General features: G+C 41.9%; 1 protein-coding gene across 1 annotated transcript in view; it reads left to right on the plus strand.

Moving 5' to 3' along the window:
• The window catches only part of LOC115130298 (rho GTPase-activating protein 21), a 62,892-nt gene that overhangs the window by 14,037 nt on the left and 24,275 nt on the right, over nucleotides 1–24,580 (plus strand). The window contains 3 exon segments of the mRNA XM_029661293.2: nucleotides 15,252–15,344; nucleotides 22,418–22,496; nucleotides 23,074–23,128. Coding sequence (XP_029517153.2) covers nucleotides 15,252–15,344; nucleotides 22,418–22,496; nucleotides 23,074–23,128 — 227 coding nt within the window.

The raw sequence follows: 24,580 nt of genomic DNA on the forward strand, positions 1-24,580 counted from the left end.
GGCGTACAGAGACCCATTATCAGCAACCATCACTCCTGTGTTCCAATGGCACGTTGTGTTAACTAATCCAAGTTCCTAATTTTATAAGGCTAATTGATCATTAGAAACGCTTTTGCAGTTATGTTAGCACAGCTGAAAACTGTTGTTCTGATACAAAAAGCAATAAGTAGTAGGGATGACCGGGGATATTGGCCGCCTTTAGACTAATTTGTGGGTTCAATTACAGGCTCAATATGGCCAGAAACAAATACCTTTCTTCTGAAACTTGTCAGTCTATTCTTGTTCTGAGAAATTAAGGCTATTCCATGCGAGAAATTGCCAAGAAACTGAAGATCTCGTACAACGCTGTGTACTACTCAAAAACATAGGTTTGTTGTAACATTTCAACTTCAAACCTGTTTTAAATGTTTTGTGGCTGAATGCAGCATTGCTGTATTTTGTACTCAAAAGGTATTGCAGTTGAGTAGCCAACCTAGGCTACTGCTCAAATGTTGCTGTAATAGGCCTACATGTTTCTCCTTTGCATGGTGTTTTGTTTTTTGTATATTCGTTGTCAAGTTTTTAAAACCGAAGGCAGACTGCAACATTTTAGTAGTCCAGCTAGGACTGTATAGCATGAGTCTCTACACTTTCCCTCTTGCTGCGCTCTATAACGGGACACACAAAAGCACTGTAACTGAAGTTGAATTCAGATGCGAGCGCATCAGGATGTAATTTCATAAAGTATATGACTAAACTCTTGACTCATCTATACTCGCTTGTGTGTCCTATTCGGCCCACTGGCCTTGTGTTTGACAGATGTACGCTAGCCTTTTAACCACGTTATGACTGGCTTGTGTGTCCTATTCGGCCCGCTGGCCTTGTGTTTGACAGATGTACGCTAGCCTTTTAACCACGTTATGACTGGCTTGTGTGTCCTATTCGGCCCGCTGGCCTTGTGTTTGACAGATGTACGCTAGCCTTTTAACCACGTTATGACTGGCTTGTGTGTCCTATTCGGCCCGCTGGCCTTGTGTTTGACAGATGTACGCTAGCCTTTTAACCACGTTATGACTGGCTTGTGATCATTGTCCTTGCTAGTTTGATTGTGTTGACATTCCCGGCGTTAGTTACAGTTGCCCGTTTTGGTTCAAAATATTGAGTCATTGAAACGGAAACAGTGCATCCCGAATGGGTGGAGGCAGCAAACAATGGGTGCATTTGTAAATTGCCTCCAGTGTGCAGTCTGGGTCGTTCATAAATTCAGAGTGTTGTCAGATTCTGTTAATAAATTCAGAGCGCACACTAACACAAATGAGAGAACACGTCACTCTAACCATTTTACTAGCCCTAGGAGAGCTGGTTAGGCTGTTTTCATGTTGTCTAGAGTGTTAGTGACTAACTGTGCTGCTGCCAACAATTGAATAACTTTTTTTTGTCAATGTTTACTGACACCGCTCATATTCAGCGGGTGTTGCGCGTTAGTAAATTAATCATTTCTGCTACGCTCTGGCACACTCAGACGAGAGTGCTCTGAAATTGAAGTAGATAGCCAGAGTGAATTTACAAACGCACACAATGTACCAGGCCAGCTGTGATTTACAACCTGATGGCAATATTTTTGGGACAACCAAGAAATGTATTGGTGAATTCTATTAATCATGCATTGAACTGCATCCATCTATTCTGTCAACAACAATGCCTTACTGTACGTCATGGAATGTTTGGTCAAATATGACCGGTTTTTAAAACCCCTTTATGAAGTTGGTTTTGAAGCATAAACTGGGAATATGATACTTTTGACTATTATGATTGTCTGTTTCATGACTGCAAAGTAGTTCAAACGCTGTCAGTTCTACTTTAAGCGTCAATCTTCTCTCTGGTAGAACAAGTACCCATATGTCATACTTGAGTAAAAGTAAAGATACCTTAATAGAAAATGACTCAAGTAAAAGTGAAAGTCACCCAGTAAAATACTACTTGAGTAAAAGTCCTAAAATATTTGGTCTTAAATATACTTCAAATGTAATTGGTAAAATATGCTTAAATTCCTTATACTAAGCAAACCAGACGCCACAACTTTCTTTTTAAAAATGTCTATTTACGGATAGCCAGGGGCAGACTCCAATACATAGTTTACAAACGAAGCATTTGTGTTTAGTGAGTTGCCAGGTCACAGGCAGTAGGGATGACCAGGGATATTATCCTGATAAGTGTGTGAATTGGACCCATTTTCCTGTCCTCCTAAGCATTTGAAATGTAACGAATACTTTTGAGTTTCAGGAAAAATGTATGGAGTAAAAAGTACATTATTTTACTTAGGAATATAGTAGAGTAAAAGTTGCCAAAAATATAAATAAAGTACAGATACCCCAAAAAACTACTAAAGTAGTACTTTAAAGTATTTTTACCTTAGTACTTTACATTACTGCTCACTCTACCCACCGGCAAAATTTCAGTTGCATCTTGTTCCATAGACTACACTTGTCTGTCTGTCACGCATGTAAACAACTAACTTGCCTGCTCTGTCCCCACTTATTGGTGAAGTAACTTAATGAGCTAAATGTAAAATTTTTAAAAACGGTTGAATTTACTGGTTAAAAAGGAACAGAATCTCCCAAGTGGCACAGCGTTCTAAATCATTGCATCGCAGTGCAAGATGCGTCACTACAGACCCGGGTTCGATTCTACCAATTGGATATCACGAAATTAGGAAGAAAAGGGGTAAAATAACAATTAAAAAGGGAACCTTATAAACCTGTACTTGCCGGTCGGAACAGTGGAATGGAATGCAACAAAGTGTGTTTCTGCTCAGAATGAAACGATTGGAAAATAATTTTGGTTACAACCCCTGGTTATTGTATGACTGGACAAGTGAAGTGATTATCAGAGCAGAGAGGGAGGGAACAGTCCGCTCATGAGCAGGCAGATTCCGGTCTTACAAAAGGGAATTTGAGCAGCGAAGAGAATTCCTGTAAGCATCTTGTTGGCCATCTCCGTGTCGCATTCCGCAGGCTCGGCACGGGGCCCGAAACATAAAACACACAGAGCCCCCACAGTGACATCAGGAAATCCTTAGGGGTATTGTGTGTCTGTTTCAATGCGTGTGCACCCACATATGCATCTACCATTCATCACTCCGCAATAGAAGATGAATAATGTTCCCTCCTGCCTGGAGAGCCCCTAATGCCCCCTTGGTCCGGGTCCTGTAAATCCTCCTATGTTTCATACCACGCTCGTAAATGGTAGTCACGTTGAGTCCTGTTCTGTAACAGTTTAGATTTCTCCTGCAAGATTCATGTAAGACTCGGTTTTGCAAGACTCTCCCTCTCAGCTTTCCTCCCACAAGCTTTCTCTAAGATCGGCTGGACCGCAGTATGAAGTGGTGATATTCTTGTTTGGTTTCATCCTCAGTACTTCAGTATGATGTATTTCTCCTCCGTCTATCTACTGGTAGCGTCGCACTATATTGCTCTTTCAGATCAGCAGCTAAGTGTATTAGATTGGACACAGGCAGGAAAAACACTTTAAGGTATTGAGATCCATCCACAGTTTTTCCTCGTTCAGCCCTAGACAGCCCTTTTAGTCTGTGTCATGCGGTCCCATATTCCCTCCAGAGCAGCCGTGGAGTTTATTTGCTTGACTTTGGGCCAGTGTGTGATGAGGCAGTTGCTGTTTGGATAGAGGGGGCCTGCTCCGCTCGCCTCACCCCATGTTGACTATCTGGGTGTTGCCGCTGGAACCCCTTCAAACCCCAGGAACGCGCTCGCACACACACACACACCACACACACACACTGCCTGCCTGGCTGCTTGGGATCGAGGAATCTCAACCCAATCTAAACACACAGACGGGAAGTGTGTGTGTGTTTGTGGAATTGTGTTTAGAAGTGTTGATGTCTGTTTGTTGCTTTTCACAAGGATTGTATACATATCGAACGGCTGTTATTTCAAATAGTCTCCTAACTCGTTTCCTCTCTCTAGCCCCCCCCCCCCCCCCAGTTCAGTCTTTTTCTCTCTGGCTGTGTATTTTACTTAGCTGTTGAAGAGGACTATACACATGAGATATATTGTATTATGCTTGTGAAGCTGTGGTACTTCGGGGACGAAAAAGCGCTCCAGAAACATAAAAATCTACATCTGTTAAAATATTTGTCTTTTTGTTCTGTGTGAAAGTCTTCACGGGAGATGTCCAATTTTTATTTCGTTTTTGGCAGATTTTGGTCGGCCTCCATAAAGATTGCAGAGGGAGCAATAGTACAAGCAAGTAGAATTCCCCAATATTCTCTGGTGGGCTTTAAAACCCCAACCTTCCTTAGCGAAGTTCCATCCAGCTAACTCTTCCCTTAAAGCAGTGGTCACCAACCTTTTATTGGGTCAAGATCAACTTTCGGAGTCAAAAAAGCAAGCCAAGGTCTACCGCCCTTTAAAAAATGTTTTATTTTTAACATGACTTCAAAAATGGAAGCCTATGCAACATTAACCTAATTAAAACTGTTCTGTCAGAATGCGGTTTGTGCAGTAGGCGTAGTACATTATCACAACATATTGGCTATGCTAGGCCTGACGACATTGTTCTTCTCAGGCCATATATTTCAAAACTCTAAGGGGGGGGGGGGGGTCCCTCACGGTCCCTCTCACGGTCCCTGCTCTCTCCTTTGCTCCGGTGAGACTGACCAGAGACGGGGGTCTTCCACCTGATGGCGAAACTGGAGTCACACCACATTATTGATGCCTCGTGCACAAATTCATGTTGTTCCTATTACCAGAGAAAATGTCATATTCCTTGATATTAAAATCGACACGATGAGCTGCTAATAATGAAAATGCAGGTCTATCGATACACTTGGCTAATGGCTACTCATTTGTTGCAGCTGCTGTGCTGGTAGTAGCGCGAGTGGAAGTAGGGAGAAACATGTTTTGTGTTGTAATTTTAAAAAAAATATAAAAACAGTGACAGTGCTGAATAAAAACTTAAACATGAACTCGCTCATAAAAACAGCAGCTCTCTGCTGTATTCTTTGACCGTCTCTCTCTCTGGTCATGGTTTTAAAAGTTATGAAATCTCACGTGGGCTAGAATCAAACTTTGCTGTGGGGTCTGGTCATGGAAGCTTTAGGCACAGTGATTTGAGCTATCCGATTTGCCAGCGCAATAGGAGCACTTTATTTGGCTGTCCTGGTCCTCCGTGTAGGCCGAGTTTGTCCTTTCATACACTTTGCCTACCCGGTGCGCAAGGCTTTTGAATCAAGTACACCTAATACCAACAGCGCAAGACGAATATAAGGAAATAATTGGAGTACAAGGCTTTATCATTGGCTTTTCTCCAGAAATGGTGGTCGACTAGCAATGCCTTGAAGATCGACTATTTTGTGGTCGACCGGTTGGTGATCACTGCCTTAGAGCAACAGAAGACTTCTCACACACTTCCACCCTAGTGTCCTGGATGCTACGTTTCTTGGACATATCGTCCTCCCCAGGGGTTGTTCCTATAGAGCCAGCAGAGTTTGCTTGGTAAATTCCAGATTCACTTTTGTGAGTAAACTCTGAGCCAATGGCAGCTCTCCACTTCGTCCGTTGATATACCACTGATGTGTGAGGAAAAAGGTTAGGGAAAATGTTGAACGAACTATTTTCCAAATACATTTTCCAAAATGGTATGTTCGTCAAGCACATAACGGAGGACTTTATTTGAAAGTAGTTCTTTCTCCATTTTCCCTACCCTTTTTGGGTTGCTGGATCAAATCCCCGAGCTAACAAGATAGTTAACCCACTGTTCTCCTTTAGGACGTCATTATAATAAGAACTTGTTCTTAACTGACTTGCGTAGATAAATGTTAAATAAAAAAATAAAAAATATTTATTATATATATATATATAATTACCGCTGTTTTCTGGAAAATACAGTTTGCTCCTAGTAGAACTCTCCTAGGTAAAGTGAACATCTGTGCTTGCATACTCCCTTAAAATCCCTTTGCTTGGAAAATGAGAAAAAACTGCAATAGTGCTGTTTGTCCGTCTTGAGACGCTATAGCAAAAGTTAACTTCCTTAAAATAGTCACAGTTAGGAATTCCCAAGTGGTGCAGTGGTCTAAGGCACTGCATCGCGGTTGCTTGCTGTGCCACTAGACTTCCTGGTTCGAGTCCAGGCTCTGTCGCAGCCGGCCGCAACCGGGATACCCAAGGGGCGGAGCACAATTGGCCCAGCGTCGCCCGGGTTTATTTTATTCAACCAGGTAGGCCAGTTGAGAACAAGTTCTCATTTACAACTGCGACCTGGCCAAGATAAAAACTAAGTAGTGCGACAAAACAACACAGTTACACAAAAACAAACGTACAGTCAATAACATAAAATAAAAATAGAAAAATATACATGTACAGTGTGTGCAAATATAGAAGAGTAGGGAGGTAGGCAATAAATAGGCCCTAGAGGTGAGAATAATGACAATTTAGCATTAATACCGGAGTGATAGATGTGCAGATGATGAATGTGCAAGGAGATACTGGGGTGCAAAAGAGCAAGAGTCATAATATGGGGATGAGGTAGTTGGGTGTGCTATTTACAGATTGGCTGTGTACAGGTACAGTGATCGGTAAGCTGCTCAGACAGCTGATGCTTAAAGTTAGGGAGGGAGATATGAGACTCGAGCTGCAGAGATGTTTGCAATTCATTCCAGTCATTGGCAGCAGAGAAAAGGCTACCAAAGGTAGTGTTGGCTTTAGGAATGATCCCTAGTGCAATGTACCTGCTGGAGCGTGTGCTACGGGTAGGTGTTGCTATGGTGACCAGTGAGCTGAGATGAGGAGGGGCTTTACCTAGCAAAGACTTATAGATGACCTGGAGCCAGTGGGTTTGTCGACGGATATGTAGTGAGGGCCAGCCAACAGGAGCATACAGGTCACAGTGGTGGGTAGTATATGGGGCTTTGGTGATAAAACGGATGGCACTATGATCGACTACATCCAGTTTGCTGTGTAGAGCGTTGGAGGCTATTTTGTAAATTACATTGCCGAAGTTAAGGATCGGTAGGATAGTCAGTTTTACGAGGGTATGTTTGGCGGCATGACTGAAGGAGGCTTTGTTGTGAAATAGGAAGCCGATTCTAGATGTCATTTTGGATTGGAGATGCTTAATGTGAGTCTGGAAGGAGAGTTTACAGTCTAACCAGACACATAGGTATTTGTAATTGTCCACATATTCTAGGTCAGAACCGCCCAGAGTAGTGATGCTAGTCGGACGGGAGGGTGCGGGCAGCAATCGGTTGAAAAGCATGCACTTAGTTTTACTAACATTTAAAAGCAGTTGGAGGCCACAGAAGGAGTGTTGTATGGCATTGAAGCTCGTTTGCAGGTTTGTTAGCACAGTGTCTAAAGAAGGGCCAGATAGATACAGAATTTTGTAGAGACTGCCAGAGGTCCGGGTTAGGGGAGGATTTAGCCGGCAGGGATGTCCTTGTCCCATCGTGCTCTAGTGACTCCTGTGGCAGGCCCGGCACATGCATGCTGACACGGTCGCCAGGTGTACTGTGTTTCCTCCAACACATTGGTGTGGCTGGCTTCCGGGTTAAGCGGGCGTTGTGTCAAGAAGCAGTGCGGCTTGGTTGGGTCGTGTTTCGGAGGATGCATGGCTCTCGACCTTCGCCTCTCCCGAGTCGGTACGGGAGTTGCAGCGACGAGACGACTAACTACCAATTGGATACCACGAAAAGGGGGTAAAAGTAAACAATTATGTAAAAAAATTGTCACAATTAATCTAAGTTAACTCAAGAAATCTTTTAATTAATTAGGATATTTTTGCAGAGGAGGTCTTTGTTGCGCAATTGTACATCTAAATAAGATGTTTGCAGTATTTCTCAAGTGAAAAATGTGCATGAAAACGTGTCGTTGAATGACAAATACTGCTAGTTAGGTACTGAAAAGTAGCCAATTATCAAGTACCATTCGTACTAAGGCAGTCTTCTACCAACATCGTTATTAGCCTATGATTTGAGCAGTGTAGGTGTCGCACGTGTGCCGTCATGGGGGCCAGGGGTGTTGCCACCACACTGAAGTGGTACTCATACAAATTTGTAGAAAATCTGCAAGGAAGAATGGGGGGCGGAATCCCTAAATGCAGATGTGCAATGCTGATAGACATACCCAATATGACTCCGCTGTAATCACCAAGGTGCTTCTACAAAGTATTGTGTAGATGAGATTTGTTTTTCATTTTCAATAAATGTGCAAAGAACATGCTTTTCACTTTGTCATTATGGGATATTTTGTGCAGATGGGTGAGAGGGAGAATATTATTTATTTTTATCCATTTTGAATTCAGGCTGTAACACAACAACATGTGGAATAAGTCAAGGGTATAAATACTCTCTGAATCCATCAACTGACTCACAGGATTTTACTCAATTAATTGATGTCTCCGTTATGTACTGGAAAAACCTTTTGGTTACGATGGGTTGAAGATTTTCATGATACTCATCTTCTTTGAACATTAAACCTGATTGGTTATTAAAAGTAGATGCATTGTGGCTGAAAGCAGTTTGATAGGCATTGATCATATACCAATAATAATCTATTTCCCAGACTTTTGCACACCATGGGTTGGGGCAGAATCAATTAGTGTTTATATGGAGACTAGAGATCATGCGCCTCCTATTTTTATCATTCCTGTTGTACAAGAGTCACAGATTACCATCTACACACACAGTCCTCTCTGTCAGTTGTTTTTGAAGTGTTGGCAGGCAGAGGCCTGTCCCTCTACAAGCAAGAGGGATAGAGAGACAGAACAAGGGGGCGTGAGAGAGGAAGAGGAGGCATGAGTGCGCGTACATCCACATGTGATTGTTTGTGTGCATTGTGCCCCATGTAACTACGTGCAAGAGAAAGAGGGAAATAAAATATTAGAGGGTTTGTTGCATTCTGTCCGGGCTAATGCAGGCAGGCGGCGGGCGCTGCTCCCAGCCCCTCTGTAGAATAACATTATCTAACCCAAAACAACGGGAGAGTGATGGAGCCAGCCCACACAACCAGGCCCAGCTGCGCATGCAGGGACCGCAGCCAAACCAGCTGACGCAGCGCTGAAGCCCAGCCAAACCAAAACGCTGAAGCCCAGGCTGCAGCGTTACACTGCAGACAAGCGCTGCCTGGAAAACCGTACTCTATAGAGAGAGCGCAAGAGAGACCTCCACCAGGTTAGGATGTTAGCACATACTGCAAAAGCCTTATGCAAGGTTATCCTTTTTATTATGTTCAAAATAACATGTTATGATGGATTATTTGACTTAAAAGAAGTTTGTGGCCTGTTGTCCAGCAGTTGGAGCCGTACTGACCCCGCAAAACATATATTATGTCATATTCAGCATGGGTTCGAATCCAGCCCACTGCTCTTTGACTCGACCTCTCCTACATTGACCTCTAGTAGAATGCTTCAACAACTGTATTAGTTGTTCAAGTAGTAGCTTGAAGGGAAAGCCTCATACTGTATCGCTACAGCTAAAAGCCTATTGGTCTGCTCGATGGAACACATCTGATTCTTCTATTTACATCTGGCTGTAGCAATATTTATATCGAAGTAAAAAAAATATTAAAAAAAGATTGATCCTTTTCCAGCCAACAGCTGTCTGCGAATTAAAAAGGTCAAATATGTAACGTTGTCCTATTTCATCAATCTCAACTGTCATTCCACTTTAGTAGGATAGGGACTTTAAAAATATCCAAAGCTGTTGATTTCCTGATTTTTAATCTCGCTTATCCAGCTGCAGGGCTGGAAACTCCAGAATCCAATTTGTACAGTCGAATCTGAACGTTGTCGGATTGATGTTGGATTGGGATGAGGAGAGGTTTCTCTTGATGGAACAGGGAAGAGCAGGCTTTTGGGTTTCTCTCTCGGCAAGAGAGGCGTTTGTGTCCTCTGTGAATATTTCTTTTTTAAGCAGTATTGTCAGTCAGTTTTTATTCAACTTTTAGATATTAAATAAGATTTAAATTAGATAAACAGTCATACCCTTTTTTTCGACACTTGCAACCATTTTCCATTAAAATGGAAGTAGCAGTGTAGCCTTGTCATTTGGAACTGGGATTCCATGGTATCCTTCAGACAAATTAGGACGACACACTTGTCACCCATTTTGAAAGTGTTAAATAGTGAAATAGCATGAAGGTGAAGGGTAATGCCGTTTTGCCCTTGGATTACTACTGCTCTCATCATGTAAGTAACATTGAGCAATGACTTTGTTCCTCATTGTATGCCCTCTAGTGCCATCTGCTGGAATAAAGGTGTCTTTCTCTTATGGTGGAAATCAATTTGTAGTTAAAACAGGATAACATGCACAAATTGTCACATTGCAGGTTAGGTTTAGTCTGTTTTGTGCTCACCTTGGTCATTTCTGCCATTGTACTGTAGGTTCCATAGGCATATACTGCATATATGCTATAGGGCTGCCATAAATACACCAGGATAGTGTTAATTTGTTGTAGGCAAAGGCTTTGGCAAAATAAATAGACAATTCAACACCAATGGAGTAGATCTATAAGATCAGTTTGGGCTGATTTTTTAAAATGTATTATTCAGAGCATTTCTTCACTCATCAGAAGCATTCATCCTCTGACATAGTATTTTCCACCACAAGAGGGAGTTTAGGGCAGCAAAATGCATAACTTTCCTGAAGTGGCACACGATTATGCGAGACACTTTGTATTTGCATGTCTCTCCACATGTGGGTCTTCCAGAATTCTGTCAGCGTGTCTGTCCATACTAATAGTGAGAATCAGGGATATGTTGTTCAGAGAGATGTTTAGGTCAGAAGCTGACTGTTTGTGGAGATTTACAGAGTTGTTTACAGAGTTGTGCTTGCCTTCTCCTTTTGGTTCTGACACTTGTAATAAAGATATTTTTAAAGAAGACAAAGCTCCAGCTGCCTCGTCTCCACAGCCTGTCCAGAGTACAATGTTTAAACTGACAGCGTGGCACACAGCCCAGGGACTCACGCACCCACCGGCCAGGGTTTCCGTCATGAAAATGTGTCACCGGACATTTGACCGGCAGCGTCTCAATTCACCTGACATTTGAGAAAATCTCCCTCGATCTCTTGTCTCACCCACTCAGACAAACAAATAGACACACAGGAATACATTACCACCCCCACACACTTCCTTACACTCTATGGTGACACCCTCCCCTTTTCACACACACAAACACAGTGGTGCTTGTGAGGTGCCTTCAAAAAGTATTCATACCCCTTGACTTATTCCACGTTTTGTTGTTGCAGTCTGATTTCAAAATTGATTAAATGTTTTTTTTTTCTCACACATCTACACACAATACCCCATAATGTCAAAGTGAAAACATGTCTCATTTACATAAGTATTCACACCCCTGAGTCAATACATGTTACCTTTGGCAGTGATTACAGCTGTGAATCTTTTTGGTTAAGTCTCTATGAGCTTGGCACACTTGGATTGTAAAATATTTGTACATTTTATTCTTTTTACAATTCAAACTCTGTCAAGTTGGTTGTTGATCATTGCTAGACAGCCATTTTCATTTCTTACCATAGATTTTAAAGCTGATTTGAGTCAAAAATGTAACTAGGTCACTCAGTAATGTTCAACGTCGTCTTGGTAAGCAACTCCAGTGTATATTTTGCCTTGTTTTTTTAGGTTATGTCCTGCTGGATTTGTCTCCCAGTGTCTGTTGGAAAACAGACTGAACCAGGTGTTCCTCTAGAATTTTGCCTGTGCCTGGCTCTATTACATTTATTTGTATCCTAAAAAAAAACTTCCTAGTCCTTACCAGTGACAAGCATACTCATAACTTGATGCAGCCACCACCATGCCTGAAAATATGAAGTGGTACTCAGTGTTGTGTTGGATTTGCCCCAATCCCAAAAATGTTTTGTTGCAGGTTTACTTTAGTGTCTTATTGCACGCAGGATGCATGTTTTGGAATACTTGTATTCTGTACAGGCGCCTTTCTTTTCACTCTGTCATTTCGGTTAGTATTGTGGAGTAACTACAATGTTGATCCATCCTTCGTTTTCTCCCATCTCAGCCATTAAAATCTCTGTTTTAAAGTCACCATTTGCCTCATTGTGAAATCGCTGAGTTGTTTCCTTCCTCACTCCGGTAACTGAGTTAGGAAGGACGTCTGTATCTTTGTAGTGACTGGGTGTATTGATACACCATACAAAGTGTAATTAATAACTTCACCATGCTCAAAGGGATATTCAATGTCTGCTTGTACTATTCTCACCCGTCGACCAATAGGTGCCCTTTCCAAGGCATTGGAAAACCTCCCTGGTCTTTGTGGTTGATTTGTTTTGAAATTCTCATCACAACTGAGGGGCCTTACAGATAATTGTATGTGTTTTTATTTATTTATTTTTATTTCACCTTTATTTAAACAGGTAGGCTAGTTGCGAACAAGTTCTCATTTGCAACTGCGAACTGGCCAAGATAAAGCGTAGCAATTCGACACATACAACAACAGTTACACATGGAATAAATAAAACATACAGTCAATAATACAGTAGAACAAAATAAAACAAAAAGTCTATATACAGTGAGTGCAAATGCGGTAAGTTAAGGAAATAAATAGGCCATGGTGGCGAAGTAATTACAATATAGCTATTAAACACTGGAATGGTAGATCGGCAGAAGATGAATGTGCAGGTAGAGATACTGGGGTGTAAAGGAGCAAAATAAATAAATAAATACCAGTATGGGGATGAGGTAGGTAGATAGATGGGCTGTTTACAGATCGGCTAAGTACAGGTGCAGTGATCTGTAAGCTGCTCTGACAGCTGGTGCATAAAGCTAGTGAGGGAGATGTGAATCTCCAGCTTCAGAGATTTTTGCAATTCGTTCCAGTCATGGGCAGCAGAGAACTGGAAGGAAAGACGACCAACGGAGGAATTGGCTTTGGGGGTGACCAGTGAGATATACCTGCTGGAGTGCGTGCTACGAGTGGGTGCTGCTACGGTGACCAGTGAGCTGAGATAAGGTGGGGCTTTACCTAGCAGAGACTTGTAGATAACCTGGAGCCAGTGGGTTTGGCGACGAGTATGAAGCGAGGGCCAACCAATGAGAGCGTACAGGTCGCAATGGTGGCTAGTGTATGGGGCTTTGGTGACAAAACGGATAGCACTGTGATAGACTGCATTCAGTTTGTTGAGTAGAGTGTTGGAGGCTATTTTATAGATGACATCACCGAAGTCGAGGATCGGTAGGATGGTCAGTTTTACGAGGGTATGTTTGGCAGCATGAGTGAAGAATGCTTTGTTGAGATATAGGAAGCCGATTATAGATTTAATTTTGGATTGGAGATGCTTAATGTGAGTCTGGAAGGAGAGTTTACAGTCTAACCAGACACCCAGGTATTTGTAGTTGTCCACGTATTCTAAGTCAGAGCCGTCCAGAGTAGTGATGCTGGACGGGCGAGCAGCGATCGATTGAAAAGCATGCATTTAGTTTTACTTGCGTTTAAGCTCGTCTGGCATTGAAGCTCGTCTGGAGGTTAGTTAACACAGTGTCCAAGGAGGGCCCAGAAGTATACAGAATGGTGTCGTCTGCGTAGAGGTGGATCAGAGAATTACCAGCAGCAAGAGCAACATCATTGATGTATACAGAAAAGAGAGTCGGCCCGAGAATTTAACCCTGTGGCACACCCATAGACACTGTCAGAGGTCCAGACAACAGGCCCTCCGATTTGACACACTGAACTCTTATCAGAGAAGTAGTTGGTAAACCAGGCGAGGCAATCATTTGAGAAACCAGGGTACAGAGATGAGGGAGTCATTCAAAAATCATGGTTAACACTATTATTGCATCCATGCCAATTATTATGTGACTTGTTCAGCACATTTTTACTGCTGAACTTATTTAGGCGTGCTGTAACAAAGGGGTTGCATTAACAAAGGTCCGGTGTGGCTCAGTTGGTAGAGCATGGCGCTTGCAACGCTAGGTTCGATTCCCACGGGGGTAAACGTATGAAAAATGAATGCACCTACCACTTACTGTAAGTCTGGATAAGAGCTTCTGCTAAATGACTAAACATGTGTTGAATACTGATTTGACTCCAGGCATTTCAGCTTTTCAATTTTAAGTTGTTAACATTTCTAAAAACGTAATTCCGCCTTCACATTATTGGGTATTGTGTGTAGGTGACGCAAGGTCGTTGGTTACTCCCCTTGCGTTGGAGCCATGTCATTCTTTGGTTACTAGGCGTAACCCCCATTTCCAGTTGCTAGCCAAGCACAAAGTCATGCGTCATCGACAACTTTATTACTGGAACTATCAGATGGACATAATTTTAAACTAGGTATGTCATCCGGTATCAGTCCTATACAGCGGGCTTCAAAAGCATTGGGACAGCGATCCATTTTTTGGGTTGTTTTGACTCTGTACTCCAGCACTTTGGATTTGAAATTATAGAATGACTGAGGTTTATTTTTTTAATATTTTTTTTACTGAAGTGCAAAAGCCTATAGTGCTCTACACCCCTGTGCATCTAGGTATGAGCTGTTCAGGCATCACATGACTGTTGGAAAGAGGAGATATAGAAAGTTTAATAGACAAAGTTAGTAAAACAATTACTTATAATCATTAGTAAACATATCTGTTTGGGCTTCTTGCTGTTCATTTGCAATTATGTTCCAGGCCCGCCGACCTTCTGCTCAAGAAAAAATTGGCGCGCGACTGAATCTAGTTGATGATCCCTGCTATGGGTAGAGGGATGAATGCTAACCTTGAGGCATTTATGTAAAATGTTGACTTAGTCATGCATTAACTATTTTAAGTTCAAATTTGCCTTAAGCGCAATTCAGGGTTCACCCCATTATTTGGGACGCTGAACACTAAAAGTAGGGGTCTGTGTTGAGAAGCCTATGTTAATGTGTTATGATGCAGATGTTGCAACTTTTTTATTTATTTTGTATTTATTTATTTATTTAGATAGAGGCGTGCAATTTATTCAGATAAACAAACTTTTCAATGGTGTGTAGAAACACTGCTGTCTTGTCTGGCCTCTTGGCAGTGTGTGGTTCCAGCTGAGTAAACCCTGCTGTGTTCATCTGAAAAGAGAGCTCTCCCTCTTCTTTAAATTAGAACACTTTCTCCCTCCCTAGACCATGTTTTCATATGTTAGATGTGTACCTATGCTAACATTTGAAAGTGCCAGCAAGCTGTAATGCTAGTGATGTAGCTAGCTCTAATCCTAGTAGTGATAGTCCCTTGGCTCTGCACCATGGCACCTGACCCCCGGTGCGCTTTTTCCGTTTCCAGGGAGACAGAGGAACAGGCTGGAGCCAATGGACACCATCTTCGTCAAGCAAGTGAAGGAGGGAGGCCCTGCCCACGGAGCTGGACTCTGTACAGGTAACAACAGCATGACTCATGTTTAGTGCCACTGATTTGGGAAAGGGAAGTGGGATACCTAGTCAGTTGCACAAATGAATGCATTTAACCGAAATGTGTCTTCCGCATTCAACCCAACCCCTCTAAATCAGAGAGGTGTGGGGGGCTGCCTTAATCGACATCCACATCATAGGCGCCTGGGGAGCAGTTATTGTTGGGGGTTAACTGCCTTGCTCAAGGGGCAGATTTTTCCACCTTGCTGACCTTTCGGTTACTGGCCCAACGCTTTTAACCGCTAGACTACCTGCTGCCCCTGATTTGACAACACAATATAGATACTTTTCCCTGACGCTTGTGGATTCTCAAGACCACATTCACTTCTATATCAATTGCTTGTTGTCAAAACAAAGATTTGTCTTGTCATCTAATTTAATTAAAGCCAAATCAGAGAATGTGGTCACCATATACGCATGCAATGCCACTGTACTCTCAGTGCTGTTGGTTGCCTACATGGCAGGAACGGTAAAGTGGTACAGACTAGGGTTTAATATTTTCAAGGTATTTTTACAAATGTTCCATCCAAGAATAAATTACTTCCTGGTAACCTGGTATTTCCTGCCGAAACTGGAAGTGTCATTCTAAAACGTATAAATATATCTGGATTTGATTAGAGCTTTGATCAACATGAACAATCAAGCCTGATGCTACCTAAGCCTGATGAGCCATACAAATAAGGACATTTTATGAGCCCTATATTAAAGCCATTTTATGATCCCAAGCCGTTATCCAATACATAGCCTATGATATGGGGCGGCAGGTTAGACTAGTGGTAAGCGCGTTGGACAAGTAACCAAAAGGTTGCAAGTACAAATCCCCCAGCTTGTACAAATCTGTCGTTCTGCCCCTGAACAGGCAGTTAACCCACTGTTCCTAGGCCGTCATTGAAAATAAGAATTTGTTCTTAACTGACTTGCCTAGTTAAATAAAGGTCAAATAATAAATAAATAAAAATATAGGCTACCGCACATTATGCACAACAGAAAATCATTGAGGACATTAGATGTCGCTATGCTCTCTTGGGTAATAAATTAAACGAGCTCCAATAGCCTAATCTTTTAGAATGTGTGGACTGTTTTGTATTATACTGTATTATATGGATTAGAATTCGGACCTCATTCGAACCATGAAGGTTGGCGAGAACATGCCATGCTGGTGCAGAACATGCGACCTACAACGTTCCAGTTATAGGCTAGTGAATTTGATTTTAAAATATAATATTTTACATTTGTATAATTAGTAGGCTGACACATATATACAGTGGCAAGAAAAGGTATGTGAACCCTTTGGTATTACCTGGATTTCTGCATAAATTGGTTATCAAATTTGATCTGATCTTCATCTAAGTCACACAATAGACAAACATAGTGTGCTTAAACTAATAACACACTAATTATTGTATTTTTCATGTCTATATTGAATACATAATTTAACCATTCACAGTGTAGGTTGGAAAACGTATGTGAACCCCTAGGCTAATGACTTCTCAAAAAGCTAAAAACATTCACAAAATTTGAGTTTGCTATTCTCAAGAAGCATTGCCTGATGTGAACCATGCCTCGAACAAAAGATATCTCAGAAGACCTTAGATTAAGAATTGTTGACTTTGCATCAAGCTGGAAATGGTTACAAAAGTATCTCTAAAAGCCTTGATGTTCATCAGTCCACGGTAAGACAAATGTTATATATATATGGAGAAAGTTCAGCACTGTTGCTATTCTCCCTATGAGTGGCTATCCTGCAAAGATAACACCAAGAGCACAGTGCAGAATGCTCAATGAGGTTAAGAAGAATCCTATAGTGTCAGCTAAAAACTTACATAAATCTCTGGAACATGCTAACATCTCTGTTGACGAGTCTAAGATACGTAAAACACTAAACAAGAATGGTGTTCGTGGGAGGACACAATAGAAGAAGCCACTGCTGTCCAAAAAGACCACACGTCTGAAGTTTGCAAAAGTGCACCTGGATGTTCCACAGTGCTACTGGTAAAATATTCTGTGGACAGATGAAACTACAATTGAGTTGTTTGGAAGGAACACGCAACACTATGTGTGGAGAAAAAAAAGGTACAGCACTTCAACATCATCCCAACTGTAAAGTATGGTGGAGGGAGCATCATGGTTTGGGGCTGCTTAGCTCCCTCAGGGCCTGAACAGCTTGCTATCATCGACAGAGAAATGTTTTCCCAAGTTTATCAAGACCTTTTGCAGGAGAATGTTAGGCTATCTGTCCGCCAATTGAAGCTCAACATAAGTTGGGTAATGCAACAGGACAATGACCCAAAACACCGAAGTAAATCAACAACAGAATGGCTTCAACAGAAGACAGAAGAAAAATACGCCTTCTGGAGTGGCCCAGATGCTGTGGCATGACCTAGAGAGCAGTTCACACCAGACAGCCCAAGAATATTGCTGAACTGAAACAGTTTTGTAAAGAGGAACGGTCCAAAAGTCCTCCTGACCGTTGTGCAGGTCTGATCCGCAACTACAGAAAATGTTTGGTTGAGGTTATTGCTACCAAAGGAGGGTCAACCAGTTATTAAATCCAAAGGTTCACATACTTTTTCCACTCTGCACTGTTTACACACTGTTTATTAGTTTAACGAGACTGTGTTTGTCAATTGTTGTGAACTAGATGAAGATCAGATCATTATTATGACCAATTTATTCAGAATTCCAGGTATTTCCAAAGGGTACACACACTTTTTCTTGCCACTGTACCTTTCATAATATTTATCCTGTTGTGCCATGTGCGTATTAGCCTACCTCCTCCTCCTCTATTGTTTCTTCATTCCTTCCTTCAACAGGTCAATTAAATGTTTTGTTGTCCTTATCTTCATCATTGTAATGACATGTTTGAATAATATAGGACTAGAATAAGATGCAGGCGGCTATCACTTCTCTTCACGAAGATTGACTGGTTGTGTGTGTGGTTCGCCAATCATAATGCGACCCATGTCATCCAAAAAGGTATACTTTTTACTCATCTGTCCATAGAACATTCTTCCAAGAGGTCTCGATGATCATCCAGGTGCTTCCAAGGTGCTTTTTGGCAAACTTCAGTCAACTTTTTGGATGAGACGGGTCCTGTTATGTCTGGCGAAAACCTGCATTCGACAGTAAGAACCTCATACCAAAGGTCAAGCATGGTGGTGGTAGTTTGATGATTTGCTGCCTCAGGACCTGGACAACTTTCCTTAATAGAAGAAACCATGAATTCTGCTCTGAATCAGATCATTCTACAGGAGAATGTCAGGTCATCTGTCTGTGAGCTGAAGTGCAGCTGGGCCATGCAGCAAGACAATGAACGAAAACACACAATCAACTCTACATGAAAATGGTTAAAAAGTAACCAATTTGACATTTTGGAATGGCCTAGGCAAGTCCAGACTTAATCCCAATTGAGATGTTGCGGAAGGACTTGAAACAAGCAGTTCATGCTTGAAAACCCACAAATGTCGCTGAGTTAAAGCAGTTCTGCATGCAAGAGTCAGCCAAAATTCCTCCACAGAGATGTGAGAGACTGATCAACAACTACAGGAAGCTTTTGGGGCGGCATGGTAGCCGAGTGGTTAGATCATTGGACTAGAAACCGAAAGGTTACAAGTTTGAATCCCCGAGCTGACAAGGTACAAATCTGTCGTTCTGCCCCTGAACAAGGCAGTTGTGTGAGGGGAAATGCTACCCACTGTTCCTAGGCTGTCATTGAAAATAAGAATTTGTTCTTAACGGACTTGCCTGGTTAAATAAAGGTAAAATAAAAACAATTTGGTTGCAGTCATTGCAGTTAAAGGTGGCACAACCAGTTATTGAGTGACTTTTTCACACGTGAATTTGTTAATAAAATAAGTACAGTGGGGCAAAAAAGTATTTAGTCAGCCACCAATTGTGCAAGTTCTCCCACTCAAAAAGATGAGAGGCCTGTAATTTCCATCATAGGTACACTTCAACTATGACAGACAAAATGAGAAAAAAAATCACATTGTAGGATTTTTAATGAATTTATTTGCAAATTATGGTGGAAAGTAAGTATTTGGTCACCTACAAACAAGCAAGATTTCTGGCTCACACAGACCTGTAACTTCTTTTTAAAGAGGCTCCTCTGTCCTCCACTCGTTACCTGTATTAATGGTACCTGTTTGAACTTGTTATCAGTATAAAAGACACCTGTCCACAACCTTAAACAGTCACACTCCAAACTCCACTATGGCCAAGACCAAAGAGCTGTCAAAGGACACCAGAAACAAAATTGTAGACCTGCACCAGGCTGGGAAGACTGAATCTGCAATAGGTAAGTAGCTTGGTTTGAAGAAATCAACTGTGGGAGCAATTATTAGGAAATGGAAGACATAAAAGACCACTGATAATCTCCCTCGATCTGGGGCTCCACGCAAGATCTCACCCCGTGGGGTCAAAATGATCACAAGAACGGTGAGCAAAAATCCCAGAACCACACGGGGGGACCTAGTGAATGACCTGCAGAGAGCTGGGACCAAAGTAACAAAGCCTACCATCAGTAACACACTACGCCGCCAGGGACTCAAATCCTGCAGTGCCAGACGTGTCCCCCTGCTTAAGCCAGTACATGTCCAGGCCCGTCTAAAGTTTGCTAGAGAGCATTTGGATGATCCAGAAGAAGATTGGGAGAATGTCATATGGTCAGATGAAACCAAAATATAACTTTTTGGTTAAAAACTCAACTCATCGTGTTTGGAGGACAAAGAATGCTGAGTTGCATCCAAAGAACACCATACCTACTGTGAAGCATGGGGGTGGAAACATCATACTTTGGGGCTGTTTTTCTGCAAAGGGACCAGGACGACTGATCCGTGTAAAGGAAAGAATGAATGGGGCCATGTATCGTGAGATTTCGAGTGAAAACCTCCTTCCATCAGCAAGGGCATTGAAGATGAAACGTGGCTGGGTCTTTCAGCATGACAATGATCCCAAACACACCGCCTGGGCAATGAAGGAGTGGCTTCGTAAGAAGCATTTCAAGGTCCTGGAGTGGCCTAGCCAGTCTCCAGATGTCAACCCCATAGAAAATCTTTGGAGGGAGTTGAAAGTCTGTGTTGCCCAGCAACAGCCCCAAAACATCACTGCTCTAGAGGAGATCTGCATGGAGGAATGGGCCAAAATACCAGCAACAGTGTGTGAAAACCTTGTGAAGAATTACAGAACATGTTTGACCTCTGTTATTGCCAACAAAGGGTATATAACAAAGTATTGAAACACTTTTGTTATTGACCAAATACTTATTTTCCACCATAATTTGCAAATAAATTCATACAAAATCCTACAATGTGATTTTCTGGATTTGTTTTTCTCATTTTGTCTGTCATAGTTGAAGTGTACCTATGATAAATTACAGGCCTCATCTTTTTAAGTGGGAGAACTTGCACAATTGGTGGCTGACTAAATACTTTTTTGCCCCACTGTATATATTGTTTTGTTATTTGTTAACTCTGATGTTGGACGATTAGGCCTGACCCACCGTGGGGTGTTCCAATTCACCCTATAGGTGTTCAGCGTGGTTGAGGTCAGGGCTCTGTGCAGGCCAGTCAAGTTATTCCACACCGATCTCGGCAAACCATTTCTGTTTGAACCTCGCTTTATGCATGAGGGCATTGTTATGCTGAAACAGGAAAGGGCTTTCCCCACAAAGTTGGAAGCACAGAGTCTTTTAGAATGTCATTGTATGCTGTAGCGTTAAGATTGTCCTTCACTGAAACCTAGCCCGAACCATGAAAAACAGCCCCAGACCGTTATTCATTTACATTTACATTTAAGTCATTTAGCAGACGCTCTTATCCAGAGCGACTTACAAATTGGTGCATTCACCTTATTCCTCCACCAAACTTTACAGTTGGCATAGACGAGTTTGATGTGCTACGCGCTTCAGCACTCGGCAGTCCCATTCTGTGAACTTGTGTGGCCTACCACTTCGCAGCTGAGCCGTTGTTGCTCCGAGACGTTTCCACTTCATAATAACAGTACTTGCAGTTGACCGGAGCAGTTCTAGCAGGGCAGAAATTTGACGAACTGACTTGTTGGAAAGGTGGCAGTACAGGCCATTCTACTGCCACCGTTTTGTCTATGGAGAGTGTATGGCTGTATGCTCTATTTTATACACCTGTCAGCAATCGTGTGGCTGAAATTGCCGAATCCACTCATTTGAAGGGGTGTCCACATACGTTTGTGTAGTGTACACTCATTGTGAACTGTCCTCCATACTGAGATGCGCTATCTGTCCCCACCCTGAGCATTGATGATTGATCATGCAGATAGCAGAGGGTAGGCTGTGTCCCGTAGAGAAGCCAGATTTAGACATTGCATATAGTTTAACAGTTCTATTTCACGTCGTGCTGTTCATGGGAATTATTTATTATAATTTATTGGTTTCTCACAGTTATTTTTACTGAGAAAAGGGAGTGGTTCTGGGTGGCTGATCTTGGTATCCCGGTTTCCGTTATTCAACCCTAGCACAGACACACAGCCTAGCTTTCTCTTTTACTACTGAATAGCCACTTTCCTGGGAAAGGGGAGTGCACTGGTTTCCCCACAATTAGCTCTACTCTGTCCATAACTCCCTCTAACCAGCTTCCTGTAGATATCCTCTTCCTGAAAACTTGAATGAAAAGCCCTGCGTCCTCAATGGCACCCTATTCCCTATAAAGTGCACTACTTCTGACCAGAGCCCTATGGGGGTGCGCTATATATAGAGTATAGGGTGTCATTTTAATTTGGGACATAGGCAACGTGTACAGTAGGGTTGACTATAAACACATTTATGCCGTGTCACTATTCCCCTTTGATCCCAACACAGTCTTATCTGTGTGAGGGGAAATGATACAGTACTGAGAGCTACATCCTTACCCAAAATGAGGGATTATTGGGCACACAGCATCACATTTTAAAATTGTCATATGGCGTTGCAACCATCCACTGTCAATGATTGTGTTTTTTTTTTCATATGCTACATGTCCATTGGAGACACATTCAATGTGTTTTCAATGTGAATTCTCTTCCCTTCAGGGGACCGGATTGTAAAGGTGAACAGAGAAAGTATCATTGGAAAGACGTACTCCCAAGTGATCGCTTTGATACAGAACAGGTAAGGGACTGCCTGCTTCTCTTACACATCACTCTCATGGAGTTTTACATGAAGAAGGGGGGTTATTTTGAAACAATGCTAATAGGTTGCAGGAAACCTTACCAGGAAGTGCCTTATTAAAGTATTTAAGGCTATGCACATTTCAGAAACCTTGTCTCGTTTCGGTGCTATCGAGATTAGATTAAGTAAAAATGAACAGCTTTTTGTTATTCTAATCATTCAAACTAAATATTTTAAATGAAACATAAACCGTTTCCTTCTCTGGAAATTCAAAGGGTGCTATGTGGTGTCACTGAAATGCAGTTTCTCCAGGCACTTTTTCAAATGTTGCTCTACCCATTTAACATTCCTTGGAAATTGGCACACAGACATTGTTGAGCAATCCATGCGCCCATGGCATATATAACTGTCAGTTCCCAATGTTACTAAACCTTTACCCTCCTACTCATGAACATACGTTAAAGCTAAGTCTAAACTATGCAAAAAAAGGTTTAGTTGTTACATGAACTATGTTGATTGTGCACACTACTGCTCCAACTCATAAGCGGAATCTCTACTACTTTTGTCCCTCTCACAGCGACACCTCGTTGGAACTATGTGTGATGCCAAAAGATGAGGACATTTTGCAGTTGGTAAGTACAATTAATTTAAGACCGTTCTCCTAACTTTGTGCTTAAGTATCTTCCTTGATTATTGTTGACTAGAGAATTGAAGTCACTTGTGAAGGTTTATGGGAATCATGAATTGATCATTGTTTTTGCCTAAAGTGGGATGGGTAGTTACTTTGTACTTTTTCTCAGAAGGTAGTTGTTCCCATATCCTCGGAAATGTACATACACTTAGGTTGGAGTCATTAAAACTAGTTTTTCAACCACTCCACAAATTAATTTCTTGTTAATTAACAAACTATAGTTTTGGCAAGTTTTGCAAGACATCTCCTTTGTGTATGATACAAGTCATTTTTACAATAATTGTTTACAGACAGATTATTTCACTTATAATTCACTATCACAATTCCAGTGTGTCAGAAGTTTACATACACTAAGTTGACTGTGCCACTAAACAGCTTGGAAAATTCCAGAAAATGATGTCATGGCTTTAGAAGCTTCTGATAGACTAATTGACATCATTTGAGTCAATCGGAGGTGTACCTGTGGATTTATTTCAAGGCATACCTTCAAACTCAGTGCCTCCTTGCTTGACATCATGGGAAAATCAAAAGAAATCAGCCAAGATGCCAGAAAAATAATTGTAGACCTCCCACAAGTCTGGTTCATGCTTGGGGGCAATTTCCAAACGCCTGAAGGTACCATGTTCATCTGTACAAACAATAGTACGCAAGTATAAACACCATGAGATCACGCAGCTGTCATACCGCTCAGGAAGGAGACGCGTTCTGTTTCCTAGAGATGTACGTACTTTGGTGGGAAAAGTGCAAATCAATCTCAGAACAACAGCAAAGGACCATGTGAAGATGCTGGAGGAAACGGGTACAAAAGTATCTATATCCACAGTAAAACGAGTCCTATATCGACATAACCTGAAAGGCCGCTCAGCAAGGAAGAAGCCACTGCTCCAAAACCGCCATAAAAAAGCCAGACTACGGTTTGCAACTGCACATGGGGACAAATATTGTACTTTTTGAAGAAATGTCCTCTGGTCTGATGAAACAAAAATATAACTGTTTGGCCATAAAGACCATAGTTATGTTTGGAGGAAAAATGGGAATCCTTGCAATCCGAAGAACACCATCCCAACCGTGAAGCACGGGTGTGGCGGCAACATGTTGTGGGGGTGCTTTGCTTCAGGAAGGACTGGTACACTTCACAAAATAGATGGCATCATGAGGTAGGAAAATTATGTGGATATGTTGAAGCAACATCTCAAGACATCAGTCAGGAAGTTAAAGCTTGGTCGCCAATGGGTCTTCCAAATGGACAATGACACCAAGCATACTTCCAAAGTTGTAGCAAAATGGCTTAAGGACAACAAAGTCAAGGTATTGGCGTGGCCATCACAAAGCCCTGAGAAAATTGGTGGGCAGAACTGAAAACCATTTGACCCAAGTTAAGCAATTTAAAGGA

Source organism: Oncorhynchus nerka, linkage group LG6 (assembly GCF_034236695.1).
Source record: "Oncorhynchus nerka isolate Pitt River linkage group LG6, Oner_Uvic_2.0, whole genome shotgun sequence".
Lineage (NCBI taxonomy): Eukaryota > Metazoa > Chordata > Actinopteri > Salmoniformes > Salmonidae > Oncorhynchus > Oncorhynchus nerka.